Source organism: Eulemur rufifrons, chromosome 1, assembly GCF_041146395.1.
Source record: "Eulemur rufifrons isolate Redbay chromosome 1, OSU_ERuf_1, whole genome shotgun sequence".
Classification (NCBI taxonomy): Eukaryota; Metazoa; Chordata; class Mammalia; order Primates; family Lemuridae; genus Eulemur; species Eulemur rufifrons.
Window position 1 is genome coordinate 94,661,147 of NC_090983.1, and position 21,307 is coordinate 94,682,453.

The 21,307-nt window shown below is 57.8% G+C and overlaps 1 protein-coding gene across 1 annotated transcript in view; it reads left to right on the forward strand.

The window, feature by feature from the left end:
- The first annotated feature begins 3,150 nt into the window (after window positions 1–3,150).
- The window catches only part of GLI2 (GLI family zinc finger 2), a 171,280-nt gene continuing 153,123 nt past the window's right edge, over window positions 3,151–21,307 (forward strand). The window contains exon 1 of the mRNA XM_069473695.1: window positions 3,151–3,301. Coding sequence (XP_069329796.1) covers window positions 3,151–3,301 — 151 coding nt within the window. The remainder of the gene's footprint in view (window positions 3,302–21,307) is intronic.

The window sequence follows — 21,307 nt, forward strand, 5'->3', positions numbered from 1 at the left end:
CTTTGGGCATTTTATTCAACCTCTTTGAGCACCGGTTTCCTTCTATATAAAATGTTTTGATGATTAAATGAGCTCACTCCTGTAAAACATTTGGCACCCAGTAAATGCTTATTAAAGGTTTGTTGTTCCAGCTGTTATTTTGATTTTTGTCCTATTTCCAAATTCAAGGTCTGTTTGAAAGTTGGGCTTAGCTTCCCTCACCTGAGCTTGTTGCAGGGAACACTTAGGCTGCCCACAGAATCGCTCGCGTTTAAAAGAGCTGTGATTTTCTGCCCTAGAGGTCCGTGCATCGCTCTCTTTGGCAGGCGTTCTGAGCTGCTGCCCCGTGCCAGCCTGGGCTGGGCTGTGAGGGTGCTTCCCTGAGCAGCTCCCGGCCTGGAGGTGAAAATGATTATAATATGGGGGTGCCGGGTGGGGACCATGGGCTGGGAGGGGTGCCAGGCTTCCCAGAGGAGGTGACGTCTGAGTGGCATCTGAAAGGAGGAGTAGTTCATCAAACGCAGAAAGATGAAGGGTTTCCGGTGGGTGGCATGGCTCGAGCAGAGGCCTGCCTGTGCACAGGGGCAGGGCCAGCAGGGCCTTGGTCAGGGGAGGGACGAGGTGAGACTTGGTTTTTGGGATGTTACGTGGCGCTAGGGTGGGGATGATCTGGGGGGACCAGAATATGAGAGGTGCCAGGATTCAGAGGGAAGAATGCCTGGCACGAAGCAGCCAGCCTGGAGAGGCACCACTAGCGAGGGGGGCGGAAGGGAGAATGGTGTTCACAGCCAATCGGCTGAAGGGGAGCGGGGAGGAGGAAGGTGGCCCCAGGGTACACACAGGTGCTCGGGTGGCGTAGTGCCTGTGGCCAGTCTCCGGGCAGAGCAGAGGCAGGCACGGGCCAAGGTATGTTGCTAGTGGTCCATTCAGATAGCTAAGTCTTAAGTGACAGATTTTAAAAATGGTCTTAAAAGAGCACACAGCAATCCCTGAATCTCTAGGCCAAAAGGAACCCACTACAGTCTTCAAGGAGATTTTTCTCCCATCTGCCTGACTTTTGTGGGCTTTCTGGGGAGGGAGTTTTGAAATATTGTGGAACCTGGACAGGCTGGTGTGTGCAGACGCAGCCAGGAGTCTGCAGGGACTGGGACCTCCTTTGTGCATCCCTCTCCGTTGCTCTTGTGTTCTCTGATTTTCTGCTTAGAAAGACACGGAGTATTGTGCGGATTTAGCTTTGAGGCCCCTGGGGACGGAGCTGCCCGCTGCTTTGGGTCCCGGAGCTCCGCAGGACTCCCCACAGGCACGGGAACACACACCTGCCTCCTTCCATGCACAGCAGCCGAACCTCTGGACTCCACATCCCCTCTGGTCATTGCCCTGTCTCTCTGCTTCTTTGATGGAGAAACTTCCTGACAAAATTGCCTGTGCCTCTGTTTCCACCTGCGTCTGACCTGCTCTTGCCCCCGCCCAGGGCCTGATTGCCACCAGGCAACTGGAACGGCCCCGCTCCCAGTGGCCTGCGATGGCATGATCGCTCGTGCTCCTGAGTGCATGTTTGTCTTGGGTTGGCTCGCAGGACCCCACACTCCCCTGTTGGTTTTTTCCTTCCCCACCTCCCCCTGCTGGCCCTTCCTACTCACTCTCCTTGGCTAGCATCTGCTCTTTCCCCCCAAAGTTTCAGGGCTGGAGCTTTTTCTTCTCCAACCCCGAACCTCTCATCCCTTGGAGATCTTGCCCAGTGGCTGCCAAGTCCCACCTTGGCCTCCAGGCCTGCCCTGAGATCCCACCCTCATTCCCAACAGCCTGCTCCACGCCACCCCTGCGGGTCTCTGAAGGCATCTCAAACTTCGCACGGCCCCACCTGTGCTCCTGGTCTGCCTCCAGCCCGCTCCTCGCCTGCTTGGCTGGGGCTGGGAAACGGCACCACCCTTCACTCACCCCGGTGCTCAGCCGACCACGTGAGCTGTCTTCGTCACCACCTTCCTTCTGATGCGAATACTGTGTTAGCAGTGTCTGCAAGTGGTGAAGCATGTAAGAAAACTGTGTGCCTGTGACCTGGCCGGGGACAGAACATCACCTGTGCCCTGTGCCCTGCGTCCTGCCGGGCGCTGCTCCCTTAGCCACGCCGCTGCTTCTTTCCTCCCACCCCACATCCAACCGTGGTCTACCGGGCTGTTGGCTCTGCCTTCAGGACGGGTCCACGTTTCAGCAGCTGCACCACTGTCCCCTTAACCCAGACATCTCCCTGGTCATTGCAGTGGCGCTCTCTGTCCCCCCAGAGTCTGATCCCTTTACTCGAGGGGCACATCCTGTCCCCCGTCCTGCTCATACCCTCAATGCCTGCAATTCCCTTCTCTCCACTCCTCACAGAAGCCGGCCTCCTCCCACAGGCCCTGGCTCCTGCCTCCACCCTCTGGCTGCCGCGGGGTGGCCCCTCGAGCGGGCATCCCACCCTCACCTCCAAGAGGCAGGGCAGTGCCACCCCCTGCCCTCCAGTCCTTCCCTGTGCGGCTGCTCTGCCGCCTTCTCCCTGCTACCTCTCGCTAACTGAAATCAGAGCTACATTTATTTTCCCCTATTTGTCTCCCAAGTAGAATGCGAACATACTGCATCTTCTGCGTGATGCCTGGTGTATACAGGGGCTTAACAGTGTGTTGACTGAGTGTGTGTGAGTCCATAAAGGATGAAAATTTGCTGAATGCATGGGCGAAGGAATGGATAAATGAAGGATAGATCTGGTGAGCAGAGAAGCGACAGAAAACCAGGGCCTTTCTTTGAGTTCCTCTAGGTTGTTGTTACAATGTTTATTTGTATTTTCCCCGTGACCCCGAGTTGGAGGTCATTACTTCTGGCTTCATTTCTCAAGGTCGTTCCCACCAGGCACCGCTCACGTCAGTAGGAACTTGTTGCTTAGATTTTAAAAATCTGGGTAAAAGATGACGAAAATGCCCGGCAGTTGTCCGTGAGGTTGTTCAGAAGACCAGATGAATCTCAGGACTAATAATCCTCAAAATTAATTAAACCCTCCTTCCCAATTACAAGACAATTGGAATGAAGCTGGTTCTTTAGACGCGGGCGGCGGTGTGAATCTGGGTCGGGTTTGGGTGCAGTGTTGGTGAGTGCCTTTGTCTTCTCTTCTAGGGCTGCCACCCGGGACGATGAGCGGCTGAGATGGAGACATCCGCCTCAGCCACTGCCGAGGAGAAGCAAGAAGCCAAGAGTGCGATCCTGGAGGGCAGCGGCTTCTCCGACCCCGGCAAAAAGGCCTCTCCTCTGGCGGTGGCCGCAGCGGCGGCGGCGGCGGCTGTAGCTGCCCAAGGAGGTACTTTCCGTTTCGCACACTTGGAGGGCAGCAGGGGTGTTTTTCATGAGCCCGTTAGGATTTAATTAGAGTGCTGGTCCATGTCGGGGAGCGTGCTGGGTTTATGGAGGGTGAGGAGGGCGCCCTGCCCCTGGGAATCCCAGGCACTGTGACGGTGGCCTGCAGGTTTGCGGAGGTCTGGCCACTCCAGACGGGGGCGGGTGGGGCAAAGCAGGAGAGGGAGGGAGGGAGGAGGGCGCCGTGGCCCCGGGCAGCCCTGGGTGCGTGCAGCTGGCGCGTTCGAGATGTGCCCGGAGAACTCCCTCTTGCCTCCTGCCTGCCAAGGACTATTTTGGAAAGTAATTGTCTCCTGATGCCTTCTGGCTGTAATTAGAGGGTCAGGTACAGAATTTAGTATCTTAGGTGAATTTCTGGCCAAGTTAATTATAACAGAAGGGACTACACGAGCCACAGCCTCTCATTTTACTGCCCTAAAGAGAAATGCTTGCTGGTTTCCAGTGGTCCGCCCGTGCCAGCATCCCGTCGGGAAAGTTTGGCGGGAAGGCGAGACCTCCCCTGTGTCTGCGCAGTCCATCTGGAGGCCACAGAGCTATTTCTGTCTCTGAGGAATGGAGAGACTTAGATTTCTTTTCTTTCCCTTTTTATGCAAGTGCATTTAGTCATGCCCTGTTGCTCTCGCCGCCGGGCTCAGCTCAGGAAGCAGCCAGGGGAGGAAGCGCCTGGCGGGCGGGTGCGGGGCAGCGCCCTCACACTTCGTGCGTACACAGTCGTGGGGGCTTGTAAAGCACGCACCCCGCTTCAGTAAGTCAGGGCGTGGCTTGGGCCAGAGCCCAGGGAAACGGAAGGACCCCCGGGGGCTTAGGAGCCCGAGCCTGGTTCCTGCACTGTGGGGGCCTGTTCCTTTCCTGGGTCAGGCCCTTCCCTGGCCTGTGACAGTGCCTCACGCTGTCCCTCTGCCTGACGCTCTGGGGCCTGCGTGAGCTCCCGGTGTCTCTGGCCTGCCCAGGGTTCTCAGTGGGACCCTGTCAGCCGCCTGCCTCTCCGAAGCCGTGAGCGGATCATGAACTGCCATGGTGCAATTTACTGATGTGTCACAGCAGCGGAGCATAGACTTCAGCAGTAATTAGACAGTAATTAGGATGTAATTGGGGGGAAGCCCCTCTAGCGTCAGACCTGGTTGTCACTGTTGGTGCAATAACAGCAGATGCTCGAGGGATTCTCGATCTGGGCGGGAGGATGGTGTCAGGCAGGAGGCCCAAAGCTTGGAGTAGAGCAGCACCATGGAGGCACCTACCACCCCACTCTACCCACCCTCACCTGCACCCAGGAGGCCTTCCGTGCCCACCCCCACAAGCCTCTGTCCCCTTGTTGCCTGGGACAAGATGAGGTTCCAGCAGAGGGTGGGTTGGACCCAGGACAGCCTCGTTACTGCAGGGTAGGTGGCTCGTGGGCCTCAGTCTCAGGTGAGGTGTGTCTGCTGCTGGAGAGTCTTGGGGACCCTGGAGCCTCCTCGCCCATCGCTGCTCCCTGCCCCTGTCTCTGAGCTGCTTCCTTGAGAAGGGTCCTCCTGGATCGGGGGAGAGCAGTTGTCCCGGCGTGGGGCAAAGCAGGGTACCTTGGGGCAGGCCCAGTGCTGTGGGCTGTGGCAGCTGCATTCGTGGGTGGGGTGAGGGGGGCCTGGTGGTGCACCCCAAAGGGCACTCGCCTGGGTCCTGGTTTTCTAATCTGTGTCGTGAGGGGAATTGACATAAAGATCACAGTCTTTATGAGCTCAGAACATCAGATTTTCCTTAAATGTTGCCGGATGGTGGCAGAGGTGCCTCCTGTACTCAACAACCCAAGTCCTCCAAAGGCTGCAGGGAGCCTCCGACGTGGGCCTCCTGCCTGCAGGAGTGCAGACCTGCACGTGGGTCTGGAAGGAGGTGCCAGGCCGCAGCGGGTGGTTGGCATGGGTTCCCCTTGCGGGTGGGGACGCTATGGCGCTCAGCTCTGGGTCTCAGCATTTGTTGCTGAGCCTGGCATGAGGGGCACCCAAGGGTGTAGGAGAAAGTGTGGGATTAGTCAGGAGCAAGGCCAAGGAGTAAGGTTTTGGGGACCAGTAGCATTTGCCACAGCCCCTGAGCAGCTGGACTGCCTGCAAGCTTGGGGGGCAGGTGTGGACAGTGGTGGGGGGCCATGGGGGACTGTGCCCAGGCCTGGGAGAGGGTCAGTGCTGCTGGGTGTGCACTGGGCTGTGGCGAGGGTGCAGGGAGCTGGGAACTGCTAGTTGAGGGATGCCCCTTCCTAAGTTGTTTCTGGAGAAGGTGGAAGAATCGTCTCCACCCGGGAGGGCTGGTCTGAGGCCTGTTTGCCGGGGGCGGGGGTGTGACTGAATCGATTCCTCTGTAGCTATGCAGGTGACCACTCATTCACCTGGCTTCTCTGAGGCCCAGTTTATTCCTTCAAACCCTGTGACAATGTCCCCACGGTCCTCACTGTGATCTGCAGCTGTCTGGCAGAAAGGGATGGTTCACACCTGCTTGGTGTTTCCTGGCTTATTACACGGCCGTGGGGTGGAGGGGGTTCCGTCTGAGGGTGTCGGGCACAGTGTGAGGAACGGCAGTGATGGGGAAAGGGCTGAGTCCTGCAAGCTGGCAGGGCTGAGCTCGCCGACATCTAGAAGGTGTCCAGGTGTGGGGGACGCCCTGCATTCCGGGCCAGCTTCTGGCCCCTCATCCAGCATCCCCAACCCCACGGTCACCAGTCCAGGTGCTGCCGTCCCACCTCTGGAATTGCGTGACTCTGGTTGGCTCTAACAGTGACCCTGAAGGTGGAAGGATTTCATTTCTGCGTTATTTATACCCATGAAACACTGGAAATGGCCTAGCTGCTCGTGGATAGGGATCGATGGATCAGGCTGTGGAACGTCTTGAGTGGAACATCATGGTAGCCACTGAAAATGTTTGTTGGGACTTTATAACTACAGAAGGGAACATGCTTATGTCCCAATATTCATGTTAAGTGGCAGAAGAGCAGGGGCAACTGATCTCCAGCCCATTGGGAAGAGAAAGTGAGTGAGGGTCCTGAGTGAGGGGGGACAGAGGGAGGTGGGAGTCCCCAGTGGCGCAGCTTGGACAACCCAGGCAGGGGCTCCTGGTGCTAGGTGGGGGCACAGGCAGGCTAATTCCTGAGCGGTCGACCCGAGGCCTGGGTGGGGGTGAGGCTTGCCCGAGGTTCCCAGATGCTTCAGCAGAGAGCTGGGCCTGGGGCCTGGGGCTCCTGCCTCTCACTGGTTGCTTGTAGATTATTTTGATTGCACGGGGGTGATCTGGGCTCCACTGACACCCCCGGGTGAGCGTCTAGCTTTGGAGTGTCTCCTCATGTGTCACCGTGCCTCAGTTCCCTCATCTGTCCCAGGCACTGATGGCACCTGCCGTCTTCCAGGCAGCTAGTTCTTTGAGGTCTGGGGCCATGGCTTATTTGCAAAGTCACCTGGCTTGACTGGCCTCTGACACTTGACTTCCCTTAGGAGCCCGTGAGGCTGGACCTGCTGGGGGCCGGGGCTTTCCGTGCCGAGTTGCCACCTGCCTGGGCCAAATGTGCGTGAGAAACACGTCTGCAGAGCAGGGCAGGGCAGGGCCAGGCCCGACCAGGGGAAAAAGCGGCCCTGTGGTCAGACTGGGGAGAGGTTACTTTAATCATCTGGCGGGAGCAGCTCGGAGGAGCAGACGGCAGAAGCTGCGAGGGTGGGTTCTTTCCCAGCGTCTTTTGCTGTTGTGCTAACACTTTGGAGGCCATAAATCTTTAAAAACACATTTTGGCCCAGAATTTTTTCCCCTCTTTAATTTTTATAAAATGGTGTAATTTTAAAGGCAATTGGATTCAGATGTCTCATTGCTTTACACTGAAGCTGGCCAAATGCTGTTGTATTTTCCTCTTCCACTGTGGGTTTTCTTTCCAAAAATATTTCTGAAGCTCTCCGTGTGCCTCAGCTGAGCACCAGGGACTTCTCCAAGCCTCTGGGCCAGTGTGCAAGGCTGGAGCTGTGAAACTCGGAGCTGGGTCTTGATCTCACGAGTTCTGCTAGTTTCTGAAATCAAGCAGCCAGACGGGCCAAGTGCCTGCAGTGGCCAATCCCACCTCTTGCACTGAGTGTCCACTGTGTGCTGGGCCAGGCGGCCTGCCCTGTAGCCCCCTCTGGCAGCACTGGCATCCCCTGGGAATTGTTAGAAATGCTAATCTTGAGCCCACCCCAGACCTGCTGAATCTGAGCCTATAGAGGTGGGGCCCAGCAAGCTGTGTTTAAACAAACCTGGGTGATTTTGGTGCGCTCTTACATTGGAGGGCCACGTGTTCTGGCTACGTGAGGTAGGGTGAGTCTTTCCATGTGTAAGTGGGAGTTAGACGCAGAGCTGCCGTGCAGAGGTTTCAGGAGACTTCGAATGTGCTCACACATGCCTGGCGGGGCAGTTGGCGGACAGGAGCTGTAGTGCCGCCTCTCCTGGTGCCGGCAGCACAGAGTGCTGGTGAGAAGCAGCCCAGACTCGAGCCAGACTGCCTGGGTAGGTCTCAGCTCTGCTGACCTTGGGCAGGTCTGTGCCTCAGTTTTCTCATCTGTAAAATGGACATAATGATGATACCTGCTTCACAGGGTTGAGAGAATTGAGTCAGCACCTGTAAAGTGCTTGGAAAAGTGTTGGGCACAGAGGGGCTCTATGTGAGGTCCAAGTATTTGCTTTAGTAACTATTACCGTTCTTCTTACCAGTTTTCCTTTCTGGTGTCTGCAGGCTCTATCTGACCTGGGAGGTCTCCCTTTCACTGGTCACTGTCGCCCAGTGACCCGTTGAGGCCAACAGCTGGTGGAGGCCCGGGTCTCTGGTGTGCGCTAGTCGAGAGTGGTGGCGGGAGGCCCAGGCTGGAAATCAGACCTGGGTCCCTGTCCTGCTTTGCTTTCTTACTGAAGGCTGTCCTGGGTGGCTGCCTTGGGTGGGTCCCTGGCTTCTCTGCCTCAGTCGTCTCCCCAACACACTGGAGGGTGGGACCGGGCCAGAGGTTGCCCAAACTGCCCGAGACTTAGACTCTCGTGGGCTGACTGACTATAATCAATGCAGGTTCCCGGGCTGCCCCAGGACCAGGGCCTGGGCATGTGTATTTAACAGGCTCCCCAGGTCATTGGGTGCAATTGGTCCATGGCATGGACTGGATCCCTTGGAGTGTTGAAGAGTCTCAGGTGGGGGGATTAGCTGGTTGCAGCAGGCAGTACTGGCAGGGCTGTGACTAGCCTGGCATGGCCAGGGTTAAGCACTGAGCGGCTCCCAGCACAGTGCTCCGATGCTCCCTCCCGGGGTCTGTGTGCCACCCGCTCACACTGGCAGGCCCTTTGTCCTGTTTGCTGGCCTGCTGGCTTCTTGCAGAGTTTCTCCAAGGCGCATTTCTGCTGAGTGGTAAGGCATCCACCTGTGTTAGAATGTTGGCAAATACCAGAGTACGTGAACCGCTCAGACCTTGAGCATTTTCTCCGAGTTACCTGGACTAGAAACCACCCCCATCCACCTTACTGCACCTAGGAATCTGTCTGATACCCTCCCATTAGTATGTGCCTGAAAGTCCCTGGTGTCTGCCCTGTCTGTTTCTGTGCCTTCCGCCTGCCCTCCAGGACACCCTTGTGGGCAGGGCACTGTTTCTTTAGCTGTACCTGCACCTCCCTAGCCCTCAGTGCGACTGGCATTCAATAAATGATTACTGAGTCTGATGCTGTTATGCCAGGTGTGCGCCCGGGCGCCCGTGTGGTCGGCTGCCTCAGGGTGCAAGGGTCAGTTGGGGCTGGCCCTGCTCCTTCCTCATCCGCCCGCAGGCCCCACGGCCAGCAGGGAGCTTGCCGACTGGGCCAGCCTCCCCTGCTTACCTGAGTTTCTCTGCCGGGGCCACACACTTTTGCCTTGGGCTGGGGCTGCACTCAGGTGTGACTAAGTGGGCAATTATTCTTATTTAAGTGATTTTCAGGATTGCTGTTGACGCTGCTTCTGAGCTTGTTTTATGGCCCAGCCGCACAGAGCAGCCAGTTCCCATCTGACTTTGTCCAGAGAGAGTAGCTCAGCTCCCCTGACAGCCTGGCCCACCCAGGAAGTGGGGTGTAGTCTGGGCACCCAGGCGTTTTGTGGGTGGGTTCAGGGGTGTGCTGCAGGGTCAGGGTGCCCAGGGCTGGGTGAGGCTGGAGACTTCTCCCTGTCCACACAGAGCTGGAGGGAAGAGCGTGGCTTGGGGTCAGTGAGGCCCGGGCTCTGCCCAGCTCTCTGCTCGCCAGCCACGTCACTGAGCTTCTCGAAAGTCTGTGGATGGAGGTGGTCCTGGTAACTCCTGGGGCAAGTCTGCGGCGTGGCCAGCTGAGTGCCTGGGCACAGATGAAGCAAATGTGAACATAAGCCCAAGCATCCTCTTGCCTGTCCTGGCCTCGTGCTCACTGCTGTGCTCTAAATGCCATGTAAAATGGTTGTCACCCAGAATCAGACCGCCACCGCCTTCCCCATGCCCCCAGCACGCAGGCTCGTTCCCACTCCTGGCCCCAGACGGCTGTGTGCTCCGGGAGGCTCCCGCTGCCCCTGCCTGGCTGCTCCCCTTGGCTGAGGACGCTGGCACGTTTATTTGCGTGTCTCCTCTATGTCACTCTGTTCTCTGGCTCTGCCCGCCTGGAATGACAGCGTCAGAGGACAGGGCTGGTGGCTCCTGTTTCTGCGTGCTTGGCCACGCCTGGCGGGCACTGCCTTGTCCCTTGTGGTCATCGTGGATGTTAAACTGATGCAGGGTTGGGGGAGGCTTCGAAGTCATTCCCACTTACAGAACTGGAACAAGCTCCAGAGACCATCTAGTTTAAATCCATTCATTCTACAGATGTGAAAACTGAGGTCCAGAGATGCGAAGCGCCAGTGGTCACCTAGGGATCTTGTTCGGACTGGAACTTGCCATGTGGTGGGACACAGCTGCCCCAGCCCGGCCCCTCCTGACTTAGACCCCAACTTCCCAAGTTGATGGTGTTTATGTTGGAAACATTTTTCTGACGTTTGGTTCTGTCAAAACTAATTTTAGCATTTCTAAAGCTTGGTAAAAATACAGCCTCATTACTTTGATGTCAGCGCATAGTTTACTATTAGTATATTCTGGGGTTTATCATTTTAGTCATGTTAAACACGGCTGCACCAGGCATGCACTGTTAAATCTCGCTTATTTTACATTCCTGTCCGGAATTATTTATTTGTAACAATTTCCTCTCTATCAAAAGACACAGCTAATGCTGTGTTTTAATGTGTTATTTACACACAAAATAACCTATTTACAACTCAGCACGCGCCGGAGGGAGAATGGATGGGCCCCCGTTCCCTGCGTTCTGTTATATCAGAGTTTAACAATCTGGATTGCTAATAGAACCATTTATCATTGGCCGGGGTGGGGGGAAGCAGATAATTTATTTTATGTTTGTGGCCAGGTCTCACCGCCTCTGATCTTGGGAACACTTTGAGGATAATGAAGTCGAGCCCTGCATTTGGGGTGGGTGTGGGATGCCCGGGCCCGGGCACCTCTGGGTTTACTGCGTTCATTCATGTCTGCATCCCGTGGTTGGTTCTAGAACATGGATCAGAGAAATGGTGATGACAGAGACCCTGCTTCTGCCCTCTAGGAGCTCCTGGTTGGAGGCGACACCCAATAGATGACAGATACTGCCCGTAGGGCTTCATGGGGGAGGCGGCATCTGAGCTGGGCCTTTAGGGACCTGCAGGGCTTCACCAGGAGGAAGAAGGGGCGGGCACCGGTGGGAGGAGGAGCCACAGAGCGGCCCCTCGGGAGTGCGGGGGTTTGGGGACCGGCCATTGGCTCATGCATCTCCCGCACAGGCTGTGTGGTGCCTGGCAGTAAGGCCCGGGGGTGGCTGGCACCCAGGGGGTGCAGGGCCACTCGACGGTGCAGGCTGAGGTCATGGGGGCTCCACGGAGCCTCTGAATGGACACTGAGGGGTCAGGAGGGAAACAGTCCGTCTGAAGCTGCTCCCTCTATGGAGCTCTGTGGAGCTCTGTGGGACATGAGAGCAGGTCAGGAGGTTGCGGGAGAGGCACCCAACAAGCAGGAGCCATGGTCCCTGTCCCTAAGAGCTGGTAGTTCCCCCGTGGAGAAACTAGACTCCCCCAGTCTCGATGCTGATGTGGGCATTGCCTGCTGCATGGGGTGATCAGGAAAGTGGCAGGGAAGGATTGGAGTCTGTGAGGGGCCCTGGGGACAGTGCTGCCTATCGCCCTGACCCCTCTCTGCCCAGGCAGGGGTCCTGCAGGAAGCCGCTGCACACCCAGGTCAGGAGGCTGGGGAGCGGCCACCGAGGCCACGTTTACAAAGTGCAGCGGGGCTTAGGGCAAGCCCCAGGGGGTGGTCTGTGGACAGTCAGCTCCAGGCGCAGCAGGGTCTGGGGGCCGGTGCTCAGGCTTGGACAGCTGAAGTTTGAACCTCTCCCGGCCCCCTCCCTTTGGGTAACCTTTACTGATCTGAACCCCAGTGTCCTCATCTGAAACATGGGCAAAATACTTACCTTTTGAGGGCTAGGATTACCAATGATGAGATTGAAGTGCTTAGATGGCACTTGGCATATGCTAGCATGCTGTAAATGGTAGCTGCTGCTTTTAGGGTTACTATTCTTGCTATTGTTACGATTATTAATTCAAGAACGATTTCCTGACAGTAGCACATATGTTCCCCATCAGTGTTTGAGAGAGTGCGTGAATGAGCTGAGTCGTGATAGTGAGTGGCAGTTTACTCATGACATGCGAGGCAGAACAACGTTCCAGCCTGGAGAACAGCATGGACAAAGGTCCTGAGGTCTGTGACTGGTGCAGGGTGGCAGAGGAGGCTGTGCTGAGCGGGGAGAGCTGGTAGATGAGGCTGGTTTTGTCAGCCCCTCGGCGAGGGTCCCCCTTCACTCCCCGGCTCTGGCACAAGCTCATGTTGAGGCCACATCCAGTGGCCTCCCCTGGGGTCTGTGTCTTCCAGCTGCTCATGGCCACACGTGGATGCTGGTGGCTGAGCCAGCCCTGTGTGTGCATGGCTTGCATGGACTCCCCTCTGCTCTGGCTGCAGCCAGGTGCTGACTTCTTCTCCTCCTTCTGGGTGGGCTGGAGGGAGGGGCCGGAGGTGCTCCAGCCCTTGAGGAGCCGCCCGGGCTCTTTCCCTGTGAGTATGTTCTGGCCATCCTGGCCGTCCTTGCTCACAGAGGGCTGGACCGCCGCTTTGTGTTGTGGGGGGATGGGAAGTCTGAAACCCCGGCACCAGGCAGCCAGGCCTCTGGGCAGAGGAGCGCCTGACTTTCCATCCCATTTGCTGCAGCAATATTTGAGAGAAGGCTTGGGTTTGCACCCTCTATAATTCCTGCCATTCTGGAAATGAAAGAACATCCAGTGCTGTGGGGCGGCACTGTGGTCACTGCGCGGGGTCACTGTGTGGGGGATGGTAGCCAGGCAGGGAAGCCCCCTCCCCCACCGAGCGCAGCAGTCCCACCGTCAGGCATTTACCCTTCTGCTGTCACCTCGCCTTGGGGTGTGTGCAAGGCCCGTGGTGTCCTTCATTTTCCTGTGACCTCTCCCCAGTGACCCCTGGACCTAGGCAGCCTTTAGGCCCTGGAGTGCCTGGGGCTGGGGGATTAACCCAGGAGAGAAGGGGTCAGAGGGGGAAGCAAGAACTGCCAGAGGCTCACTGTGCTGGCTCTGCCTCCGGGAGGCTTGTTTTAGGCACGACCTTTGCCCTGTCACTGGTGCCCAGACCACGAGGTCTCCACACTGGTCACATCCCTCCACGCTGTGTTGGTGACAAGAAAAGCAACAGCTGGTGCCTTCACTTAGAGGACGGGCAGGTGCGAGTTCACACGCAGGTGTGGGAGGGAGACTGTCTTTGCAGTGTCTAGGAAATGGGGTGACGAGGCTCCCAGCCAGTGTGCAGGGCAGGGGTCTGCGTGTGGACATTGGGGGATGCTGTTCTCACTGGATAGCAACATCCCCTGCCCAGAGGGCCTGGGGCCTCCTGGCTGTGTCGTCAGCGGCCAGAGCAGTGAGGGCCCCTCCGGCTGCCCGAGGTGGGTGGCGGCTCCCCCAGGCCAGGCCCTGGCTTTCCCAGCACTGGGGTGGCCGTGGGAGCAGGACCCTGCACTTCTCTTCAGGAAATACCAAGAGAATCAAAAACCTGTGTTCATACAAAACCTAGTATGTGAATGTTTATAGCAACATTATTCACAATAGTCCCCAAATGGAAACAACCCAAATGTCCAGCAACAAAGGAATGGATACACAGAATGTGGTGTACATGTACAGTGGAATATTATTTGGCCATAAAAAGGAATGGCGTAGGTGAACCTTGAAGGTTTGCAGATGAACCTTGCAAACATGCTGCATGAAGGAAGCTGGTCATTAAAGGACAAATATTACATGATTCCATTTATGTGACCTGTCTGGAATAGACAAACTCACAGAGATAGAAAGTAGGTTAGTGGGGGCAGGGGCTGGGAGGAAAAGGGAATGGGGAGCGATTGCTACGGGTCTGGGGTTTCTTTTTGGGGTGATGAAAATGTTCTGTAATTAGATAGCTGTGATAGTTGCATGCAACGCTGTGAAAATACTAAAAACCACTGAATTACAGACTTTATAAGGGTGAATTTTATGGTATGTGAATTATATCTCAGTTTTCAAAAAGGGAGGGAGTGAGGGAGGAAGAAAGGGCAGAAGGAAGGAAAGAGGAAGGGGGGGGAGGGAGGGAGGGACGCTGTACCCCTCTGGGCCTGGCCTCACCCGGCCCCACAGCCCCCTGGCAGGTCCCCAGCCTGCCTGAGCATCACTGCCCCTCGGGGAGGACCCCGGGCTCCCCCGGCCAATCCTATAGGCTGCAGAAGCTCTAAAAATAACTGAAGTGGAAGGAGGGTGTTTAATGACAAAGTAAATAATTACATTAAGGGTGCGAGTCTGGAGGGAGCTGAGTAAATCACTTTAGGAAGAGCACCAGCCTCCAGCTAACTTCAGTCCTTTATCACCAGATCACATCCTCCCTTGGACTTGGAATAAGTGATGGAGGGCAGTGGCAGGCTCTGCAGCAGCGGGGACTGCCGGGTCAGGCGGGCGCTGAGGGGGATGGCCCGCGACCGTTTCAGGGTGACCCTGCGGCCTGGTCTATCACAGGGGCTCCAGGTGGATGAGCCTGGGGGAGGGGCCCCTGCCCTGCTGGAGGAGCCGGGGCTCCAGGCAGCCTCACTGGCTCGCTGCCCGCAGCTGGAGGGGCCGGCTTCTGAGCAGGAGCAGCTTTAGGGCTGTCTGGTCCAGCGAGGCCCAGAGAGGGGAATGGTCTCATCCATGCCACACAGAACACACGGTGGGCCCTGGTGAGGGGAGGTCTGGGACCCCTGCCCCAGCACAGGCGTCCAGGGTGATGGGCATTAGGTGCCCCGTGGTGCCCCCAGCCGTGCTGTACTGGACCCTCTTCTGTTTCAGAGCAGCTTTTGCAGGGGGCAAGCTCCAGGCAGACTGCAGCCCCCGGAAGTGACAGCGTTGGCCAGTGTTGGCATGGTGAGGGCTGTGGTTGCCTGGTGCACCCTCCCCCTCCCTCTCCTAGGCTTGGAGCCCCCAGTTAGCCCCTTCCCTTCACCGTCCCTCCTCTGTCTGCCCCGTGGCCTGGCCTTGCCCTCAGTGAGGCCCAGCTGGCGTCCTCTCCTCTCCCCGGCCTGTGCCTGCGCTCAGGCTGCAGGGGAGGGACAGACACCCAGGCTTAATGGGGCGTCCTGATAGGAAAATTTGGAATGTATGAGGACACAGGGAGACAGCAGTACCTTGGTCTGAAAGGACAGATTTTTGATGGAAACTGAGTCAGGATGCTTGGTTGCAAGTGACAGAGACCCACTGAGACTCTGGGAAGCCACATGGAGTTCTTGGCTTCCATAACTGGGAAGCCCAGGGTTAGATCTGGCTTCAAGACCAGCTAAACTTGAGGCTGCAGTGATGTCACTGGGACAGGGCTCTTCCTCTCCAAGGCTGTTTGGCTTTCCTCCGGGTGGCGTCCAGGCAGCTTCTGTGCACCAGATGGTGGAGTTGCTGCAGGTGAACGTGGGCCTGACTCCCGAGAGCTCAGATGGAGGACTGTCTCATTCCAGGTGATTCCAGCAAAAGTCCAGGGAGGCTTTTCATTGGCTGGGCCTGGGTCCCATGCACCCTTGTGAACCCACCACTGTGCATTCCGTGGGGTCCTGTGCACACCCCTGTGGTTTGGGGAGGGCCGGCCCCTGACCTGCAGGCACCGTGCATGGAAGGTGGCCCCAAGTGATGCAGGGCAGGCCAAAGACAAACGTCCACCTTGCTGCAGCCCGATGGCAGGACACCCAGAGAGGTCTGGGTACCTGTAGACACTCCCCAGTGGGTGATGGGGTCAGAGCTCTAGGCTTCCAGAGGCAGCAAGGAACGCCTCTGGTCATTCCGTCCCTTGGGTTGCACTTTGGCCAGGCCTGGCCCCTTTCCCTAGTTTTCCTTGCGAGCTCCCCATGAGGGAACGTAAAGAACTTCCCGAGAAGTGCCAGACAAGAGCCCTAGAGAGGAAACCCCAGGACAGACATTGCTAAGGGGGGTTCCTGGGAAGGCGGAAGTGAGCAGATGCCTGGAGGGGGTCACAGGGCACATGTGAGGACAGGGACCAGTGTCTGCTCGAGAGGAGGCTTCATGCACGGGGCAGGAGGAGAGATGCAGCTGGAAGGGAGACTGGAATAGCTGTGGGCAGCCTGGGATGCCCTGGGGAGGGAGGTGGGCTGTGGGTAATAGGGAGCCATTGCAGGGCTTAGAGGGGGGGAGGGACATTGAGAATCGATGCATGTTTTTGCTGATTGACTTGAAGCATTCCAAACCCGCAGAAGAAATCCTGCCACATATCTGTTCTCTTCAGAAGATTATTTTTCTCCCTCTCTCTCCCTCTTTTCCTCTCTCCCTCGTTGCTTCCCCCCTTCCTTCTCTTCCTTTTTTCCACAAATGTTTATTCAGCACCTACTGTGCACCAGGCGATGTCATTGTCACTGGGTTGCAGCAGGGAACACACAGGCAAGGTACACTTCTCCTGGAACTGACGTTCTAGTCAGGAGACACAGGCAAGTACCCAAATAAATGCCCACAGGAAAGGATGTAAAGTGAATGTTCTAGCAGGGAGAGCTGGGGGCGTGGCAGGGCTGGCCTTCACCAAGGCAGGAAAGCCTTTCCCAGGGCTGCTAAAGCCACCGTCTCTCCCAAATGTGCTGGTTAGGCACAATGGAAAACCGCTTCCTCTGCTGGGGCGGGGAAAGAAAGGCATCCCGAAGCCAGCTGCCGGCTGAAGAGCTGGCTCAGGGCGGGCCCGTGCGGCAGAGCCACACACACGCCACGGCTGGTCCCCGCTGCGTCGGGGAGTCAGGGCTCTCCAGGAGCAGCGGGAGGGGGCGCCTGTGGGGGCAGCCGCCCTGGGCTGTCGCCCCGCTGTGGGAGCTGGGCAGCTCCCGGGGGCCTTGTCTTTCACACGGGAGTGATGATGACTGCCCTCGTCGGGCCGCGGTCAGGACTGAAGCTGAGATGCAGGCAGGGCCACCCTCCCGGCCGTGTCACGGAGCCGTTACTGGGTGGCGAAGAGCACAGAACCGGAGAGAAAGACATGGGTCCTCCGTGCTGTGGGGTGATCCCCGTCGCCAGCACTGTGCATTGTGCATTGCTAACAGTGACAAGATGTCCCGGCGGGGCGGAGGGTGGGCAGACATATTTTGTGCATGTGTCCCCAAGGACGAATCAGAAGCTCCTAGGTACTGTAAGAACAAAACAGTAAATGTGTCCCTGTGCTGTGGTTCTAGGAGCCTCGTGCTTTGGGGCTGGGAGGAGGACAAGGACGGCCTTTGAGAGTTCTTCCCAGAAGATGCGGGCAGAGTGGCCACCCGTAGATACACAGTCCACGTGCATGGCTGCCCGTGCCCTTGAGCACTCTCACCCCAGACTCGTCCCAGCTGCACACAGGGAACAGCCTGATCCCACCCAGCTGGGTGTGTCTTGGGAGGGGGGGAGCCTAGCCCCAGGGTCAGACTGAAACCCTGGGCCCTACTTGTGCAAGAACTTTGCAGCGAGCTGGCTGCCTGGGGCAGATGGGCGCCACCTCGCACGTCTGCCAGACCATTTTCCTGACCATGGTCTTGCGTGTGCAGCTGCGCCTGGTCCTTCCTCGTCAGGGCCCCCCGCCCCCGGCCCCCCCGACTGCCGGTTTCTCCACCATCTCTTGCCTTTCTTGTGTGCAGTCTTGTCCCCACCAGGTCACCAGGCTGGTGCCAGCCTCGTGAGCTACCTTATCCTGAGAAGGTCGTCCTTAGTTTCGCCACCTGCCCAGGGAAGTCTCAGACCGTGCCCCTGCTTTGGGTGGGGGGACACGCTTCCTAAGGTTCCTTCCACACGTGGTGTCTCGCAGTTGTCATTCTCAGGAGCAGGTTTTAGTGTACGTGCTCCAGGGCATGTGGTCTGTTTGGAGGTGTGTGGGGAGGAGAGGCGAGGCGGGAGGGAGCCCTTGTGGAGGGGGCTTGGCTGGCCACCACCCAGAACACCCGGCCACCACCCAGGACACCCGGAGCATCGTGGGATCCGGGAGCTGCCGTGAGTTACCCCGCCCCAGAGGCAGTGCAGTTGGGCGTCAACAGACCCGCTGTCAGTGCTCGACGGGGGTCTGCGCCGGCGTCGGCAAAGCGGGGTTTGGAGACAGAGAAAACCCCGAGACAGTTAACCCGGGGGCTGGGGGCTCGAAGTGGGGATGTGCGCACCGGAGGGGGAGGAGCGCTGGGATTTGAGTGCTAACCGACATCTGCTGCCCAGAGGTAGAAGCGATCAGTGCTTATAGCCGTGGTTTCTGGGGCTTAGGAGCCCCTTTCTGTGTCCTTCTGTGTGACTTCGTCATTGAAGATGGATTCTGGAGCCTGCAGGATGTACGGGTGTGTGCAGTGGCTGCTTGCAGAGAGGAAGTGGGCCGCTGGCTGTCAGACGTCAGCGCCTCACTGAGGAGTTTATCAGAGCGGGGTTGGTGGGGTGGCGCACAGGAGGCTGCTTCTCGGGGAATAGGGCCAGGCGTGGGCCTGGGGGTCCTGAAGATCCCCTTGGTGCAGCCTCAAAGTCCTGTGGCCTTCCTTTCCGAGGACCGTAGGTGCCAGTGTCCAGAGGGCCCAGAACAGGGTGACAGTGACGGTTCTCCCAGCTGGGCCTCTTAGAATGGGGGAGACCCCAGACCACGAGCCTGAGGGACGAGCCTGATTTATAACCAGTCACTGAAAATATATACAGTGAAATGAAAGTCTCTGTCATTGAGCAGGCCCTCGCCGGCCGCCGTAAAGATAAGTAACGGCAGTTTTCAGGCCACTTAAACCCTTACCTTTGGGGTATAAAGGGGTCTCTGCAGACAGTAAGTCTTTATCGAGAAATGTTTACTCATAAAAAACCACAGTGAAGCCTGGGAGAGAGAGCACCTCGGCCTTTATGGCGCTGCAGCCCGTCTGTAACCGAGCCGCAAATCACCCTCCGGCCGCAGGCCGGCCCTGTCCAAAGGTGGGGGTGGGTTTAAGAGTTAAACCTGACTTGCTACCTTCCAGACAGCAGCGCCTGCCCCACCAGCCCCCTTTCTGCCTTGATGGAGGGGCCATGCTGCTCCGTGTCTGCCTCAGCCGTCTGCTGTGGCTCCCAGGTACCATGGGGCACGTCTGAGCTCTGTGGGCACATGTGCCCTGGCCGGCCTCCCCAGCCTTGTATTGTCCCTCTCGTGGGCCTGGCCCCCTCGTGCCTCTGTGCCCTCGACGCCTCTCCCCTCTCCCCAGAGCACACTCCCCTGTGTTTCTGCTCCTGGGAGGGCTGCCTGGACACCACCCCACACCAGTTACAGTCCAATCCGCAGAGCAGAACCCCAGTGAGGAACAAGGGACCAGGGTAGAGATGGGACCAGCTCCTGCCCAGTCGTGGGAGCAGTGAAGTCTCTGGGAGGCCGTGGTCTCTGCCCCTGGTGCTGGCTGCAGTCGCTGTATCCCAGTGGGGTCTGCAGTGGGAGGGGAGGCTGGTGTGACCCGGGGCAGAGCAGGTACAAGCTGGGACCCGCCAGGACAGTGAGAGCTCACGCCGGCCTCCCTGCGCTGCCAGCCTTGCGAGCGACAGGTGGGCACCTGCGGAGGGGGCTGCAGTCACTCTTGGCTCTGCGGGAGCTGAAAGCCGGCTCCACCCCTCTGCCCACGGGTCAGCGATGTTGTTCAGGGCAGCCGGGGAACCTGGACCTGTATTAGCGGGTCCCAAACCTTTTGGTCCCCAGATCCCTGTACACTTAAAAATTACCGAGAAGCCCAAAGAGCTTTTTTTATGTGAAAATTTTTATTAGAAATTTAAAATGAGAAAAATGTAAAATATTTTGTTTTTAAATTCATCTGAAAATAATGGCAAAACTATTATTTTTATGAAAAGAACTATTTTCCAAAATAAAAAAAACATTAAGTGAGAAGAATAGAATTACACCTTTGTAAATTTAATTTCTGGCTTAAGGGAAAACAGCCAGATTCTCGTTTCTACTTCGGCATTTAATCGGCTGCACTGTGTTGTCTCGGTTAAAATATATGAAGGAATCTGGGTCCTCACACGGGTAGAGTTAGAGGAGGGGTAATTTAAAAGCCTTCTCAGCTAATCTGGATATTCTCTGATGCTGCACCCAAACCGGACACGCCGTGGTTTCCTAACCGTTGGTTGCACTGCGGGGCTGAGCCACGCCGAAGACCTTTCCATGCTCTGTTGTTTGGAGTCCACTGGTCTGTCTTGCGCTTCCAGTGTGTATTCTTCACCCCTGCGTGCGCGTGACACCACTCGGAACTGCCAGCCCCCGGAGTCGCGCTGGTCTTGCACATCCACAGCGGAGAGCACCGCGAGAGAACGGGAGGGACAGACCCTGTCCTGTGTTACGTGGAAGTGCGGTGACTCTGCCGTCTCCTGAAGAGGACCACCGCTCTACACTGCCCTTCCTCCGACGCTCTCCCGGGTTTCCGCCGTGGCCCGCCTGGCACCGCAGAGGGCAGGGACTTCTCGGGGACGTAGCGCCGGCTTCGCTGAGTTGCCTCCGTACAAAGCCCCCCCAGTGGCTGCTCGGGGACGCTCCCCAAAGCCCCCCGCACCCTGCGGCCACGCTGCGTTGCTTGAAGGAGCCGGCTGTGCTCGGTGCCCACATGCCACCCCTCCCGGCGGCACACGCCCGTGAGGACAGGCCCGGTCATTGCCCCCCAGTAGCTCTGCGGAGGAGCTCTCAGCGGCGTCGTCCCTCCTCCTCCTCCTCCAGTCTCATCAGCACCCGGCCCCTCCGCCCTGGCCCTTTCCTCCCCAGCTCCTGGGCACCTTCCTCTTCTCTCACCGTCCCCTTCTCCCTTGACCCAAGGTCCCAGGGCTTTGTCCTCAGTGCTTTTCTCTGTTCCCCAGAAGCTCATTCCACCGGCCTTTGTGTGGGCACCTGGGCGGTGAGGCCTTCTCAGCCGTCTCTGCCCTGGACCCCCACGTCGTCTCGTTAGCTCCATCCTGCTTACCCAGTGGCCCACCTGGCGTCTGGCTGGCCCGGGCTGGACGCACAGTGTTCCCTCCCCACGCACCCCACGTCACCCTCCAGGGCCTTCTCTGAGGAAACAGCTTCATCACTTATATACAACAGTTTGAGAGACCCGGGTGGCCAAGGTGGACGGGATGGGTCCCCCGGGGCCTCCCTTGGACACACCTTCCTGTCGCCTTTGTGCCCTTCTTTAAGCGTGAGGCCCAGAGAGTCCCCCGCCTTGCCCACGGCGTCACCACGAGCAAGGGAGGACGGGGAGCGGATGGTGTCCCACTTCCAAAGCCTGTGCTCCTCTCTCCCGGTGCCTTCCTGGGCCCGGGGCCCAGCCCCTTGCAGAGAGCTGGTGGGAAGAGCCGGAGAACCGCATGGATCCCCAGCGCCCGTCCCTGTGGGGTGGTGGCGCCGCCTCCAAGCCTGGGGGC